Below are 17,407 nucleotides of genomic sequence, written 5' to 3' on the forward strand. Positions count from 1 at the left end.
AACTTCAAGTTTTGAAAAAGCACATTATCGGAACCACACTATTACAGTACTCGTCCGAGTATAAGCCCCTGCTCGTGTATAAGCCCCCCTACTGATTTTAGAGGATTTTAGAAAATACATTACATCCGTGTATAAGCCCCTACCCTAGTGTAACTCAAATACAGAAAGGTTAGGAGAGTAAATTTGGTCATTTAACTTGGTAAAATTACTTTTAGATAATAAAGAAACTATTAAAAGATATTAAAACGATGGGAAACTGGATTTCCCTTGACAATATCGTAAGGAAAATGACACGCTTTTCCAGTACTATCTTGATTCTTTGACCCTGCTCACCCCCGTCGCCTAAATAGAACAGTCTCACTCACGTCCGCCATTGTTTATTTTCATTCATGGCCACGATGTTTTCATGCTTGAAACATGCAGTTTCTTTTGTTTGAAGCAATTATCCTTTCATTTGTGAAGACTTTTCCTGGTGACTATTGCAATTTTCACTGCTATGTTGTTGTTTTCACAAGATGTAGACAGTTTGATATTGGAATATTGAGTTGCCTTTCCGTGTGGGCAATGCATGCCTGTTCACATTACTGACCAGTGTTGATCAGCAGCATACATGACGTCTTTGTTTCAAGTTTGGGGTTTTCTTGGACACTGAAATTTCACCAAAATGTCACTTCTGTATTCAGAGATTGTACAATCAATTTCTTTGGATGTGTAAGTCAATTTTGAAAGCGATAGAAAGATCGAGTGGTGTTGAAAAAAATCGTGCATAAAATTAGCATAAATTAAGCGTCCATGCCAGATAACACAGGGTTGCTCGAGTATAAGCCCCTCCCCTAGTTTTACTGCTGTTTAGTGTTGCCGAACCGGGGGCTTATACTCGGACGAGTACGGTATTGGTGTGTATTGTTGAGAATACGGCCCTGCCTATTGAATAATGGTATAGTCAGGTCACTGTGGGGTCAATATTCCTGTTTGTCATCACAGAACTTGCAGAAGCCATGCAAGATATCGATGCTCGATACTTCTATATTCAGTTCGTTCGTTCGCGCTCCTGAACAACAAAAAAACATCACTCAAAACCAACTCATCACATTCCAAACTTACCTAGGTACACTCAGTTCGGTAGATAAGTTCCAGGCATCAGTCGTAGTATAAATGCTGACGTCGATTTGTCGATGTCAATGAAGTCGGCGTCGACGTAATAATGTATTTTTACAAATATATTTATTTATTTGGCGTTAATTAGAGGAAAATCACATCAGAGGGTGGATGACGTATGTATTACAATATCGTGGGTAGGCTTAACTGGCCGTTTTGTTTATCGCTATTATTGCCTACTCCCACCGTACCGCCCATCGTCTGTAACTTGCACGCGATGTTTGCACACGAACGAACGCCCAATGCCAGTCACTCAGAGTCGTCGGTTTTCTTGCTACCCAAGTTGAAATATATGCAATTATGAATGTCATTTTTGAAAATTCACTAATGCATGCAATACCAATTACGATGAACCCACAATTTATTGTTGTTGAGATTTTGTCAACAGTGTTATAAATATAGTGCTGCAAAGTCAGTAGTACAGGGCCTACCCACGTGAAAGACGTTTTGAACTCGTTCCCGTACTTGCTATATTCAAGCTGAAATCAGTCAAGTCATTACGTGTTTATTTCGCATATTTGCTATATTTTAGCACCCGTACTCAGAACCCCACTTTGACATTCTGTTTGGCATGTTTCTACGTTCATTTCGAATCCTATTTTGTCTTTTTTTTTCAACGCTCAGTTCGACACTGTTTTTGTTTTTCCACGCTCAGCTTGACGCTCACTTTGTCGATTTTGGGACCTGCATTACGTCACTCGTACTTTGAAAGTACGGCACATTACGTCACTCGTACTTCGCTCGTACGAGCTCGTAGGTCTGCTCGTAGTTCGTCCTTTTTGAGACGATTAGATAAATGCAAGGACACTGTCTCGCTACCATTGATAAGAAATTATGTAAGAATTTTTGACCGAAAGTCTGAACAACACGCTGTACATATCAGATCTAAAAAATATAAATCTTGTGATTTCAGAGTAGCTTTTTACCAGACGAGTTGCTATTTGAGAAACAAATTTTTTGACCAAAAATGGCAAAAATTGCCCCAAAAAGACAAAGTTGGGCATTTCATCATAATCTCAAAATAACATCAAAATAACCCTAGGAACCTGTATACCAAATATCAAAGATATCAGACCAGTAGTTTTTGAGAAACAAATTTTTGGACCAAAAATGGCAAAAATTGCCCCAAAAATACAACATTGCAGATTCCATCATTATTTCAATACATCATAAATGAGATAACTCCTGGGTACCTGTATATCCAAATATCAAAGCTATCAGACGAGCACTTTTGTAAAAAAAAATTTGACCAAAAATGGCAAAATTGTAGATTTCATCATAATTCAATTATAATCCGATTTTGATCATTTCAATAAACCTCAAATTATGAAAAATAATGAAATTATTATTGAAGATTTACAAACGTTTTTGGACAATATATAAAAACGTATTGAATGCCTTGGATAATATGCTATGATGAATGCCTGGGACAATGTGCTGAATGCCTACCTAGGACAACATAGTCATTGCCAAAGACAATATAGTAAATGCCAGAGGACAACATGTTTAGTGCTAAAGATAATTTTTTAAATGCCAAGGACAATATTGTTAATGTCCAGGACAATATTGCAAATGCCTAGGACAACATATTGAATGGATAGGACGACATATTGAATGCTGGTACGACTCTAATGTAAATGTCTAACAAAATATGCCAAATGCCTAGGACAAAATAGTAAATGTGTAGGTCAACATATTTAAATCCAGGACAACAAATTTAACGTCTAGGGCAACATGCTAAATCCCTTGGGTAACCTACTGAATGCCAAGGACATTATTGTCAGTTCATAGGACAACATTGTCAATGCTTCAAACGATATATTAAATACACATCACAACATGATAATACTCATGACAACATGATATTAGACCACTTAAGTCAAGCATGGCTTTCCATAAGATACACTTGTTCAACGTTTGAACCAAATCAGTCAGAACAAGTCTGAGAATTGCCTCCATAGATGAACACACAGATCCACATGCAAGGCCAGGCTAAGTCCCAGAGGGGACCAAATAGTAAAAGACAATATTCACAAAGATTTAACAATTCTGATTCAACTTCAACTCAAGATGCACACAACCCAAACTCTAAAAGGTCCAAATCAGTAGTTTTGGAGAATGAATGAAAATTCATCAATTTTCACAAAAAACCTCACAAAGCTACTTCAAACGATTCAATGAAAAGGAGGAAAAACTACTCTGAAGATATTTGCCAAAGTGAAAATGTCTTCATCAAAGGCAATTGCCATACAGTATATAAAAAGCCATGGCATTTACCCTTCACTCCAAAGGACTAAAACTTGGCCTGTAAACTTTGCATTTGCAAATTTGTTGACAGTTGTATACATCTGAATTAAAACTACAAATATCACTTGCAAAAAAGTGTACATTTTTTTTTAATTCTATTGATTATGGTATGCCATGCTAAAATCTGAGTTAATGCTCCCAGATGGCCAGAAATTGCATTATCCTTCAACACACCTGGGCTATCCATTCTCTGTCGATTGGCTACCAGCTGGTGACTGATCTTTGACATTTCTTACCCACAAGTCTAGTTTTTCTTGTCTTTGTTTCATCTCTCCCCTGTTATCAACCTATCACAATCTTCCAAGTTCCTCTCTGTTCATCAACCTTTGACTTTTACACCTCTGGCTTGATATCTTAATTCGGTATAACCCCCACCCCAACTTTGTTCCTAGTCTTGTGACTTTTAAATATGTCCCTTGATTTCTTAATCCATGTTGCCCTTTGACTTTCACACCAATGACATGATATCTTAATCTCCGAGGCCTGCCTCTATACTTCGACCTGGAATTTTCAAACCTCCTATGCTATCCATCCATTCTGCTCTTTATTGCTGCCATGGTGCACATCTCTCTTTTTCAAACCCCCCCCCCCCCCCTTCACCAGTTTTATGAAGTTTTTTTGTGATTCTTGAGTGGGCAAGCTATTTTGGCTTTCTTTGCCAGCCCACTGTTTTTATGTATTAACAGTTTTGTATTGTAAGCAGACATCAATAAAGTTAGGAAAATAGCTGACAAGAACATACATTCTCCACTGTGGTACAAGTGACCCACATTATGAATGGAGTTCTACCTGACAGATCTCCCATCATGCAGTCTTGGTTGCCATGACACTGCTTGTGGGGCTTCTGTGTTCAGCATGTTTACTCAGGTAATACGTTGCCACCTCATGATGCCATCCGAGTGTAGGGTTTCATCATGAGGTGAGTTGTGCTACTATGCCTGCTTGACAAACATTCAAATTCCCCCAAGGTAACACTTGTCTCCTGTGTCATCTATTAAGCATTAATAAAAATATAAATTGTTATATGATGCCCTAGTGTTTCATCATGTAAGAGACAGGAAAAAAACAAACTGCAGCTAGCTATGTGACTGAATCACTTGTAAATTCAATATTCCCTACCTCTTGAAGAGCAATACCAGTAATTTCACCCATCGCTGTCTTCAAGTCATCAACTAGACCATCCTGAGGAACTTCAACAGTGAACTGTAAAAAAGAATCAATACAATTTCAATTTTCACAAACATATGTATGTACTGTTTCCGAGTGCAAAGTCGTTGTTGTCTTTTATGTATATTCCATAATTTAACAAATAGCAGAATTTACAGACGTGTCAGGAGTTCCAACATGTTATCCAAAGTTTAACTTGTTGCACGCCCATTTTCAAAATTAGCCAAAAACTAACTTGATTAAAACCTAACTCTATCAATACCCACTGGGAAGGTCAAAACCAACTTTACTTAACATCTATCTAACCAGATGCTGACTTGGCCAAAAAGCAATACCTAAACAAATCAGAGTAAGATTTTTAGGGCCCCCGTATCATACAGCTGTGATGATGAAAATAGAAAACAATGTCATTAATTTTTTTCTGGAAGTAAATCAGTCAATGGCACCTCAAAAATCAAATATTGAAATAACTGAAATAGGTTTATCTTGACTTTTTCACAAAAATATAGGAAAGTGTAGTGAAAACTTATCATTTGCACAAAAGATAATGATTTTTAGTTTACTTATATCTAATCACAATCATCAGGATAATCAACCATTGACTACTTCGTTAGGTGTTTCATTAACGACTGCACATCAGTATCCATGCAGTATATCGTGTATTGTTCTCGAAAAGAACCACCAGTTTCTGTAGATACCATGCGAAAGGGATAAGTGATAACTTTTAGAGAAGATTCGATTGTTTCCTTGGTCAGGAGGGAATTTTCTGTCTTTCACCCAGTTTAAGCGATGTATTCATTGCTTTGATAAAGTTTGTGTGCAATATGTGATAGTGAGTATGTGAGCGTCGATGCTCCATGAACTCTACAGCATGTGGAGTGGTCATAGTCTGAAATTGTAACAACTTAGCTCGGTTATTGAACCACTCTATTTTGACAATGGGGATTTGGTCAAGTGGTTTTGTCTGTTGCTTCTCTGCTAGGTGACTGGTTGTTATATGTTGTGAGTTTGAGCCTAACTGAAAACACTATATCTGATAAATAGTGTTTGACAATTTAAAAAGACTACTCTATTTCAGCTATTTCCCTAAAAGCAGCTTGTTAACAACAGTTGAAGAAACATACATACATATATGCATGCATGCATACATACATGTATGCAGACGTATGTATATACGTACATACATACATACATAAATACATACATACATACATACAGACAGACAGACAGACAGACAGACAGACAGACAGACAGACACAAATAGCACCTCCAAATAGATAGTAGATATTCTAGCCATCATTTTGTTCCTATTTTCATACACAGAAAAAAATGGGACCCAAACCTGTGCTCTTGGTCTGAAATTGCTTTCTTTCTCAATTGGTACACGTGAGTTCACACACACATCATTATATACAGATACAAACCATATACTGATAATTTTTTTATTGCGCCCATTGTTTGTTATTGGTATATGCTTACCAGTCTTTAAGGCTATAATCTTTGATACAATAAATTTACCAAAGTAACCTACCTTTTTGGGTCTCTTGTGTGGTTCTTTTGCCATGAAGAAGACTGCAAGTTGCCTCTTCTTTTTGGGCAATGGAACTGATAAATGCATGAACGGGTCAAATGTAATGGATACCTGAAATTATAATAGAAGAAATTTGTACTGCCACTTACAATATTTAACAAAATATAAAGTGTGAGAGTTCTTGACCAGTGACTTAACAACTGATTTCTGTAGATTTGTCAGGCTACCAATAACACAGTTTTCTCTTTTGATGTTTATGAAAGTTTGACCACCGTCCCTCCGTGGGTGGAGGGACGGTGGTTTGACATACAAATGTTTAGCTCAAACTGAGAAAATTTGAACACACCATTTGCAAATAGCAAAATTTATCATCATGCGATCAAATCAGTATTGATTAATCCCTAGAAAATTGAGTGTTTTTACATACAAAAGATCAGGGCTTGAAATAAATGGTAGTTCCTAGTTCCAAGACAACCACCCATTGCCTTGAGATTACTAACTTCTGGAAATATAGTTGCCACACGGGTAATTCAAGTGTCATGGAATGAAATTACAGAGGACAGCTAAATCAGGTGTGTGGCTTTGCTCTTAGATGACTTGCAGACTTTTTCAAACAACTGTCAGTGATTCCATGCACCTTAACCTGGTGACAATGACGATTAATTAATCATCAGCCATTATTATTCTGCTTAATATTCTTTGGTCATTAAGGGTTTTTATGAAAAATTAAAGCTGCAAGCAGGATTACCGGAGCCAAAGCCAGGTATATATGGTATCTCAAACCACACACTTCGAGTTTCAAAACAGAGTCAGACTTAAAAGTCTGAGTACTTGGACATGAATAATGTTGATGAATAATGCAGTGCATAAAACAAAAATTCATAAACATCAGGTGAACTTGTTTTATTCATGAAAATTCATTAATAAGTCATGAAATATGCATGACACAAAAAATTCATGAATATCTGGTGATTTATCTGTCTTACAATTTACCCTGTATTTTCTGCCAATGATGTGAAAGTACATGCAGCTGCAGTTTCGCATACAACGTATATCTAACAGTCTGTATTCCTCATTCAAAACAAGCTACAAGGACAAATCATAGACTTTTGTCACTACAAAATTTGTACCTTAAAAATGTTAATAGGAGAGAATATTTCAGTGTAGACACAGACATTACTGTCAATGCATTGGATATTTGGTATAAAGCAACAGATTGATGAAGTGCACATTTGGATACAACATGCATCAGCTGTAAATCAAAATTGATAATGGATGACAGGCAGCTGATGACAGATGACAAATCAACCTAACTACCCACACAGCTATGCATCTCCGACAGAACAACTTACAAAAAATAGCGTCAATGACACCGTAGCTCCCATCCTGGACTATTTAGTGTTTGTTCTCTGGTCGGATATTTGAACATGTGTGAAAGGGATAAAGTGCATGAAGTGAAAATACTTAAATGTAATGTACTGGAGACAGTGAAATATGTTTAATGTATTTATTCAGAATATAAAGTGGAAAAAATACAGAATTAGAAATATCGAATACTGTGATACAACCATTAACTCAACAAGTCATTGACAATGACATAGTCCCCACTTGTAATAGGAGTAATAGTCTTGATGGGGCAGGGAAATGTGGTCATTAAGAAGTATCACTGTAGTGTATATGTTGAGATCTATGGGCACATAGGACTATGTCGTTGTTCCCAATTTGAAACACATGAGGCATGTCTAAGTTATGGTTCTAAATCGGGAAAAAAGATCAGACCTCTAGCAGTATTGGCCAGCCAAGAAATACATATGCGCATAATAAATGAGGTACAAGATGTGACATCTTAAGGTCTAATATCCTATCAAAATTGGAGGGTATAGAACTTGTGGTTACTGAGATATGCATATATATGTATAATCAAGGTCAAAGGTGATCGAGGTCACATGACATTTTGAATGCCAAAAAATCAGACCTCTAGCTCTATTCGCTTGCCCAGAATTAAATGTGTGCATAATTAATGAGGTAAAGCGTGTGTTGTCATAAGGTCTCCCATCCTACTAAATACAAAGGACATAGCACTTGTGGTTACTTATTTATTGACATAAACATATATTTTAGGTAAAAGGTCATCGAGGTCACATGACATTTTGTCAAAAAATTTCTCTCCTATAGTTATCCCTATATACCAAAATCAGACATCCAGCTCTATTGGCTTGCTCAGAATGAGATATGTGCATAATTAATGAGGTACAGTATGTGGCGTCATAAGGTGTCCAATCATACCAAATATGAAGGGTGTAGCACTTATGGTTACTGAGTTATGGACAAATATGTATATTTGAGGTTAAAGGTCACCGAGGTCACGTGACATTTAGTCAATAATAGTATTGCTAAGTTTTCCCTATATACAAAAAATCAGACCTCTAGCTCTATTGGCTCGCTCAAAATTAGATATGTGCATAATTAATGAGGTACAATATGTGGCGTCATAAGGTGTCCCATCATACCATACATGAAGGGTGTAGCACTTGTGGTTACTGAGTTATGGACAAATATGTATATTTGAGGTCAAAGGTCACCGAGGTCATGTGACATTTTGTCAAAAAAATTGTATTGCTAAGTTATCCCTATATACAAAAAAAATCAGACCTCTAGCTCTATTGGCTCGCTCAAAATTAGATATGTGCATAATTAATGAGGTACAATATGTGGCGTCATAAGGTGTCTCATCATACCATATATGAAGGGTGGTAGCACTTGTGGTTATTGAGTTATGGACAAATATGTATATTTGAGGTCAAAGGTCATCGAGGTCACATGACATTTTGTCAAAATATCTGAGATATCTGCGTGAACGGATGGACTCACAGATGGACAAACAGACGGACATGACCCAATCTATAAGCCCACCGGACTTCATCCATGGGGACTAAAAATTGTGTCACTGCATCCTTTTTGCAATATGAGTACGATGAGAAACTAAATTTTTATTTTTCGTGGCCTTATACATGGGAGTCTATGGAGATCTGCCTTATACATGGGAGTCTATGGACGTGTAAACTAAAAATATACAAATTTCACCACAATTTGCCAAATTTGGGAAAGGTCACTCCTATGCACTTCCATACCAAGTTTCAAATCAATCGGACTTGTGGTTTCAGAGAAGAAGATTTTTTGACCAAAAATGGGAGTAAATTACAAAAAAATTCATGAAAAATAGCAAGTCCAAGATACTGACCCAAGATGTGCACAATCATTTCAGGTCAGCCCAAAGTACTTACATGCTAATTTTTCATGTAATCTGCTCAGTGGTTATTGAGTTTTTTCAATTTTGACTGTTTTTACATTTTTTCACTTAATTTGCATATTTTTGGCAATGACAACTTCATTTGAACAAAATCTCATCTACAGCCCATCATCCATGTACACACCAAATATCAAGATGAAATGTGCAGCGGTTTTGGAGTTTTTGATGTTGACGGACAGACATACAGACATACAGACACACAGACATACAGACATACAGACATACAGACAGTTCCCTAGCCTATAAGAATAGCTTCCATTGCCATATATACATATGGCTATGGGAGCTAAAAACTTTTCAACTGAAGCCATATTTCGATGTTCGTTGGAATTAATTAGTTGGCACTGTTTACATGGCAGAAACATAATCAGTCCGGGTCATTTCCAAAATTGATGACTCATTATGATAATGTATTCCAACTATAAGCCAATCATCGACTTGATTACATCATTAATAAAGTAGAGGTCACGCCAGGGTCACAAATTACCTGCCAAGAGTGAAAGGCAGTTTTTGGCCGCTTATTACTAAGCCTCTCTCTCATGAAAGTTGATAAATTTCGACTGTCAATAGGATCCACTTGTTCTGCACAAGACTATGGCCACCAATGAGTCCAGTAATGGAAAAAACAGTCGAGATATTTACGATTCATTTCTACCGCCAGTTTATGGATTGCTCTCAAGTACCGAGAATCATTTTGGAGATGTTTGTCAGCTCTATTAGAATACTGTTTCCAAGGTTATTTGTGTATGTATGCACATGGCATTTTGCTAGAAGTAAGAGCGATGTCAAAGCATTAAAATGATACCTAACTTTTTGTTGTCCAATGCAGACTAACAATGGTACGCGATTTTGAAAATGAATGTTGACAGAGTGGCCACACAACTGTTCAAGATTATGATAGAATACGGCATGATTAGTTGTTATTTCACAAACAACATTCGTATTCCCAAGAAATGCACAACGCCAAGTGTTTTGACAAAACCCCTCTTTCACAACTGACAATATTTTTGACACAGATCTACGATAATACATGTAAAAATTATGTGAACAGTGCGGCGGAGGAGTTTATAGCAAGAGTGAGTGCAACACTCTATAGCGTACATAACCAGGGACGCATGTGGAGGTTGCCAGGAAATACTATTTTTACTGATGGCACGCTGGCCACTGATTGGCTAATGATAGGAAAAACATATTATTATTATGGTATAGCGTTGCCAATTTTGGAAATGACCCAAACTGATAATAGGCACAGCAACACCAGTTTAGATGTTAACATTAAAGTTAAAATCTAACCTACCTTGTAGCACTTCGGGCACACTAATTTTGATTTAAACTGCCCCTGTAAAAGGTCAACAATGAAGGAATCATTTCGTGTTTTATGTCTTGCCCAGGCCTCTTCAGCTATGATCTAAACATAAAAAATCAAAACACGACATTAGTCAAACAAAGGTAACTCACTGTATTGCATATACACACTACGTTATCTTCAGACTGAAAAACAAAGTTCCTACATATATCCAAGTTTCCACAGAGAAAAACTTGTGATGACACATGCACTCCAATCATCTGTCAAGGATACCACTGCAATAAACATCAATCAATGACATATGGCTCACATTTGATTCAATGTGGCACGCCAGAGTGAGTGTACATGTACATACAACATTTAATAGTTTCTATGGGCCTTAGCTTGACATAATCATTATGTCAAGTGCATTTGAACACATTTTGATGCATGGTCCTTCACATACCAAGGGGAAGTATTTTAGGTTGGCAACAGTTGCAATGGACACACACATATATACAACACCATGCAGCCTGGTACATCAAAATTAGAGATATAATCTACCATACCAAGGTAAAGATGTCTTCTTGTGATATTGTATCGCATGCAATTTATGTAAATAGTTGGTAATTCATCAAGCAGTGATATTGTATTGCATGGAATTTATGTAAATAGTTGGTAATAGGCCAAACCCGGAATTCCAATCCACCTCGATACAAACAAAGCCATGTGCGCAAACGCGCATAGACGTACGTGTATTTCCATACGCGTTAGTACACATGTGGTTTGTTTGTACCGGGATCACGTGATTATTTGGGCGTACTGAGTCTGTAGAACGCATCGCGTCCTTTTTATTCCGGAGTAGAACCATTCATTAAGCGGTGATATTGTATTGCATGGAATTTATGTAAATAGTTGGTAATCAATCAAGCAGTGATATTCAAGAAGACAACTTTTTATTGCCTTGGAGGTCTTTGGTTGTGTTTCTGAAAAATATCACCAACATTTAAAATTCCAACTCACAGTTACTGACATTTTCACAAAGTGTACACTTTTGCTGCTCATTATTTTCAGCTACTATAAACTATAATCTATAGTAGCTATTGGGATGGGTATCCGTCCAGTGTCTATTGCCAGTCTGTATATATGTACCAGTATGTATGTATCTATCTATGCATGTATGTATGTCCATTTGTGAGGATGTCAGTCCACTCAAATATTTTTGAGAGTTGCAGTACTTATAGACTTGATATTGCTGTTAAATTAAAATTCACGTGCGCCACATTTAATTTGTGGAGCCACATTAAAACTTTCTGCCACCACTATGGCAAAGTGACTTTAATTTTGCCGCATGAAAAATGTTTCTTTATGCGTAAAGCCCATCTTTTCAATAAACGTTGTGTGATAACACAGCCAGAGCTTTGTCTGGCAAAATGTGTGAAACTCGCTATCGTTTGCCGTAAATGTAAACCGTTTCACATACCGGAATGCGTACCAAAGAGACAGACCTTCAGTCCAGAAGCCTGTTTTCACATGTAATACATGTACATACTCGGTCAACGAAACCAGCATTGTTTTACATGCTGACAGAGATGCCAACGTGAGTGATTACATGAGTGTGAAACTGAATGATCGAGCAGCACTCTCCTGCTGCCGCTGGTAACGTAGTGAGTACACACTTGATAATCATTGTTTTTTTGTGAACTTTGCTGAGATCCCATAAAAAGTTTTAATTCAACACAATTCATGGCGAAAACACATAAATATGCCTCAACCAGATATGAGCTGAAAATGCTCACGTTTCATTATATTGCAGTTATGTGTAAATTTGAACCTTTGCCACATGTTTGCAACTTCATTGAAAGTGTTATGATCAACATAGTGAATAATATTCAGCACAGATTAATTCTAAATCCAAGTATATATCCCCAATCAGGAAAGTTTATTAAAATATGAAAATTAGAAATTGACTGAAATGTTCTCATTAAATATGGAAATTAGGAATTGGCTGAAGTAAAGATGTTAAATGACTTTCAATAATGACGTATCATAGTATCTTTAATGTAAAAAGCAATTCGTCAACTTTGGTCTAGTCAAGAAAGATAAATATCACTAATTAGGAAAATTAATTAAATATGCAAATTAGGAATTGGCTGAAGTAAAAAAGTTAAATGACTGTCAATAATGTTGTTTTATAGTATCTTCAATGTATGTTGCAAGATTCATCAACTTCAGTCGAGTCAATTCAGATGTATATCCCTAATTAGTGAAGTTCATTAGTATGTAAATAAGGAATAGGATGAAGTGAAATAGCTTAATGACTTTCAATGTTATATCATAGTATCTTCAATGTACATGCAAGTTTCATCAACTTTGGTCAAGTCAATTCAGATATATTTATCTAATTATGAAAGTTTATTAAATATGCAAATAAGTATTTGGCTGAATTAAAAATGCTTAATGGCTTATATGAGTTTATATGAGTTACATACCTAATTACAAAGTTCATTAAATATGTAAATAAACCCTTAATTAACTTAACACTACTAAATGCTTTACAACAAAGTTAGATTTGTCGGACCAGTATATGCAACAGTTTTCAACACATTTGATGCAGTTATTTCAGAGTTATATGACTAATTATAAAACTTCATGAAATATGCAAATGAGCTATTTATTAACTTTACACTGCTCAATACTTCCCTGTACAATTGGATATTTATCAGATCAACATCTTTGCAAGTTTTATTTAATTTAATGCTATAATTTTGGAGTAATATCACTAATTACAAAGTTAATTAAATATGCAAATGAACCCTTAATTTACTCCACACAACTAAATGCTTTACACCACAATTAGATATCCCTCTGATCAGTATCTGCAGCAGATTTTATCAGATTCGGTGCAGTTATTTTTGAGTTATATGACTAATTACAAAACTTAATAAAATATGCAAATGAGCTATTTGTTAACTTGACACTGCCAAATACTTCTCAGTACAATTAGATATTTATCAGATCGATATCTGTACCCGATTTCACTGACTTGGGTGCTGTAATTTCAGAGTTACATACCTAATTACAAAATTCATTAAATATGCAAATGAACCCTTAATTAACTTCACACTACTACATACTTTACACCAGAGTTAGATATCACTCAGATTTGTATCTGCAGCAGATTTCATCACATCTGGTGCAATTATATCGGAGTTATATGACTAATTACAAAACTTCATAATATATGCAAATGAGCTATTTATTAACTTGACACTGCCCAATGCTTCTTAGCATAATTAGATATATATCAGATCAATATTTGTTGCAAGTATCATCAAGTTAGGTGCAGGAATTTCAGAGTTATGTCACTAATAACAAAAATTCATTAAATATGCAAATGAGCAGGTAATTGAAATGACACTCACAGTATCATGATAATGTTCTGAGATTGTCATCTGTGAAAAGTTTCATGAAATTTTGTGCAGTATTTCTTGATATATGTCTACACTGTCATTACTGTCTCCATAGGGAAACCATTGTACGGAAAAAACGATATTGCATAACTTCATTAATATGCAAGCCACACTAACCAAAATCTAATCAGCTCTTGCAAACAGCATATGGTACCTGCCTACCAAATCTGACTTGAATCCGTTCAGGCCTTTATGAGTTATCGTGTAAACAGACAGACAGACAGACAGACACACAGACACAGACACACACACACACACACGGACAGACAGACAGACATCGCTATGACATTAGCCCACGTGTTTACACACGTGAGCTAAAAATGCGTCCCTCTTACCAGACGTACAAACATTTTCAAACCAGAGTCAGGGGTTTCATTAAGAGCTGGCAGCTGGCGAAATTGACTGGCTAAATATTTTTTACCTTCTGAAATTGTTCAGATATCTATCACTAGCTGTGTAATCAAATAATTTAGCGGGTTTAATATGAAAAAAAGTTTAGTAGACGATTGACTATAGTCACCTTCTGGAGTGTCTTGCCTGAATAAAAACAAATGTAAAAGTTATGAATTGCAACGGACGATTCTATTGGCAACTTTAATTGCTTAGTCCTATGTCGTGACCTTTCCAGCCGCCAATGTAAACATGCGAACTACTCCCGCCAGTCCTCATAAGCTTCATTCAAAACGGCCATGAAGTCTGAAGCATTCGCAAGGTCAAGCTTCGCTATACGATCCTGGGTTTATGAAACGTATCAAGGAACAAGAGAACAGTAAATGCGTGGATTTAAACTATTTTGGAAGGCAACGGCCTGAATTGTTCTCTCGAAAAACTTCCCGATTTATGAAAGTTCAAAGTTCAGTAGGCTCATGTGCGTTGCACTATAATGGTACGCGTGAATGTACTGTACAGTATGCATAGTCACCCGCCAATCACGGTCAACTTGAAGGCAGATGATCATGAAGTGATGTGCATAGTACACTGCCGGTCCATTGCGTATTTTAACAAGATGATTGATAGTTCATACAAATTGCCAGGCTGTTCTCAACAGTTTCAATTTGACTATTAAAGGTATGCTGTCACCTGTTCCAATTTTGCCACAGTTACCATGGAAAGAGAAAATCTAACCAATGACAGATTTTAAGCGGGTGGCCGCTTTTTAAAAACAGCGCCCCCATATGTGCATTTTGAATACCAAGGAATGCCCCTTTGATCATATATGGACATATTTGGATTACAGGTGACTGTATACCTTTAATTACATCATGAAGTTGGTTTTGTAATAAAGAGAAAGTGGCTTCACACATCATCACCTATCTTGTTTTGTATTGCGTACTTCAATGTGTTTTGTGTCTAATATATATTGTGTTTTGGCTGTTATTGTGAGAATTAACAACAGGGCTGTTACTTTAAAAATAAACCCAAACCGAAATTCTAATATTTTCATGAGAATTCTTCAATTGTCACCGTGTTCCAGGAAATTTTGTATATAAAATTTTATTCATATAATATGTGCCATTTTCCTGAAGTTTTTGCATGGTAATTCTTTTATAATTTTAGCAGAATAGTTTAACAAACCCTTCAAGGACTGAGGAATAAATTGTACATCAAGGTTCATTCACTCATTCTGGTCAATGAACTTTCCACTCTTTGGGAAGATTTAAGGGAATAAGAAAGTAAAGTTCTGATTAGTCATTGTTCTAAAAGAGTTGGTCTAGTTTTGAAACACTAGTTTTTGACAGCACGAAGAAAGTTTGATAAAACTTTTCGAACTGCCATGAGAGAATATAATCGTAAGTTGATGTCTAATATAAAATATTTAAATGCGTCAAATCCAACAGAATTTTGGAACCAAATTAATAAGATAGGACCTAGGTGTAAGAAGAACATTCGTTCTGAAGTTTATGGTGACGATGGTATGATAATTAATGATATTAATTTTGTTTTACATAAATGGAAAAGTGATTTTGAGGGATTGTATAATTTATCTGATATCGAGAATGAATCGACTTTCGATGATTCTTTTTATACAAAAATCATCGGTGCTAAAGCTCAGTGTGAACAAATGTATCTAGCAAATAATGCAAGTCTTAATGTGTATCTGAATAGTGATATTTCTTTACAAGAAGTTGTCTTTGTTGTTAATCGCTCTAAATGCAACAAGGCAGTTGGTCCAGATAAAATCCCATACGAGATCTTAAAGAATGATCATGCGATTAAGATTCTTAATAACACTTTTCCAACTTTGTTTTACTTCTGGTAGAGTGCCCTCACAGTGGGGAAAGGCAGTAATCAAACCCATCCCAAAAAGTTCTCTGTCTGACCCACGTGTCCCGTTAAATTACAGGGGGATCAGTTTATTGTCTAACATTAGTAAGCTTTACTCTGGTATTTTAAATAAACGAAATACCTTGATTTAGAAAAAATAATAGTTGACGAACAGAATGGTTTCAGAAAAACAAGAACTTGTCTTGACCATATTTATATACTTACATCTATCATGCGAAATAGAAAAGCTCAAAATTTTCCAACTTTTTCAGTTTTTGTTGACATGAAAGAGGCTTTCGATTGGGTTGACAGGGACTTACTGTTCTATAAATTGTTGCAAAATAATATTAATGGGAGGTTCTATGAGTCTATTAAAAGTATGTATTGTAACTCTTTATCATGTATTAATGTAAACGGAAACCTTACTTCTTGGTTTGCAACAACTTATGGAGTCAGACAAGGTGATGTACTTTCCCCACGTTTTTTTTCTATTTTTATCAATGATTTAGCAATTGAGATTAATGATTTAGCTTTAGGTATCCCAGTTGGTAACTCATTAATTAATATTCTGTTGTATGCCGATGATATTGTTTTGCTTGCTGAAAATGAGACAAATTTACAAAAGATGATTGACCATCTACAAGATTGATGCAAAAGGTGGCGTATGATGATGAACAAGTCCAAAACACAAATTGTTCATTTTCAAAATATGGGACAAATGAAAACAGACTTTATTTTTCAATTTGGTGGTACAAATCTTGACGTAGTTTCTCAGTATAAATATTTGGGTTTAGTTTTGGATCAGTTCTTAAATTTTGAAGTGACTGCTGAAACCCTAGCAAGTGCTGCAGGTAGAGCTTTGGGAACAGTTATTTCTAAGATACACATGTTTAAGGATTTTAGATATAACA

General features: G+C 35.9%; 1 protein-coding gene across 3 annotated transcripts in view; it reads right to left on the minus strand.

Moving 5' to 3' along the window:
• The window catches only part of LOC139134524 (ubiquitin carboxyl-terminal hydrolase 19-like), a 231,910-nt gene that overhangs the window by 62,691 nt on the left and 151,812 nt on the right, over window positions 1-17,407 (minus strand). For all 3 annotated transcript variants that reach the window (XM_070701382.1, XM_070701381.1, XM_070701383.1), the window contains exons 14-16: window positions 10,771-10,881; window positions 6,164-6,274; window positions 4,585-4,668 (exon numbers count right to left, since the gene is read on the minus strand). In XM_070701382.1, the coding sequence (XP_070557483.1) occupies window positions 4,585-4,668; window positions 6,164-6,274; window positions 10,771-10,881 (306 nt within the window). The remainder of the gene's footprint in view (window positions 1-4,584; window positions 4,669-6,163; window positions 6,275-10,770; window positions 10,882-17,407) is intronic.

The sequence above is a fragment of the Ptychodera flava genome, chromosome 6, assembly GCF_041260155.1.
Source record: "Ptychodera flava strain L36383 chromosome 6, AS_Pfla_20210202, whole genome shotgun sequence".
NCBI classification, from domain to species: Eukaryota; Metazoa; Hemichordata; class Enteropneusta; family Ptychoderidae; genus Ptychodera; species Ptychodera flava.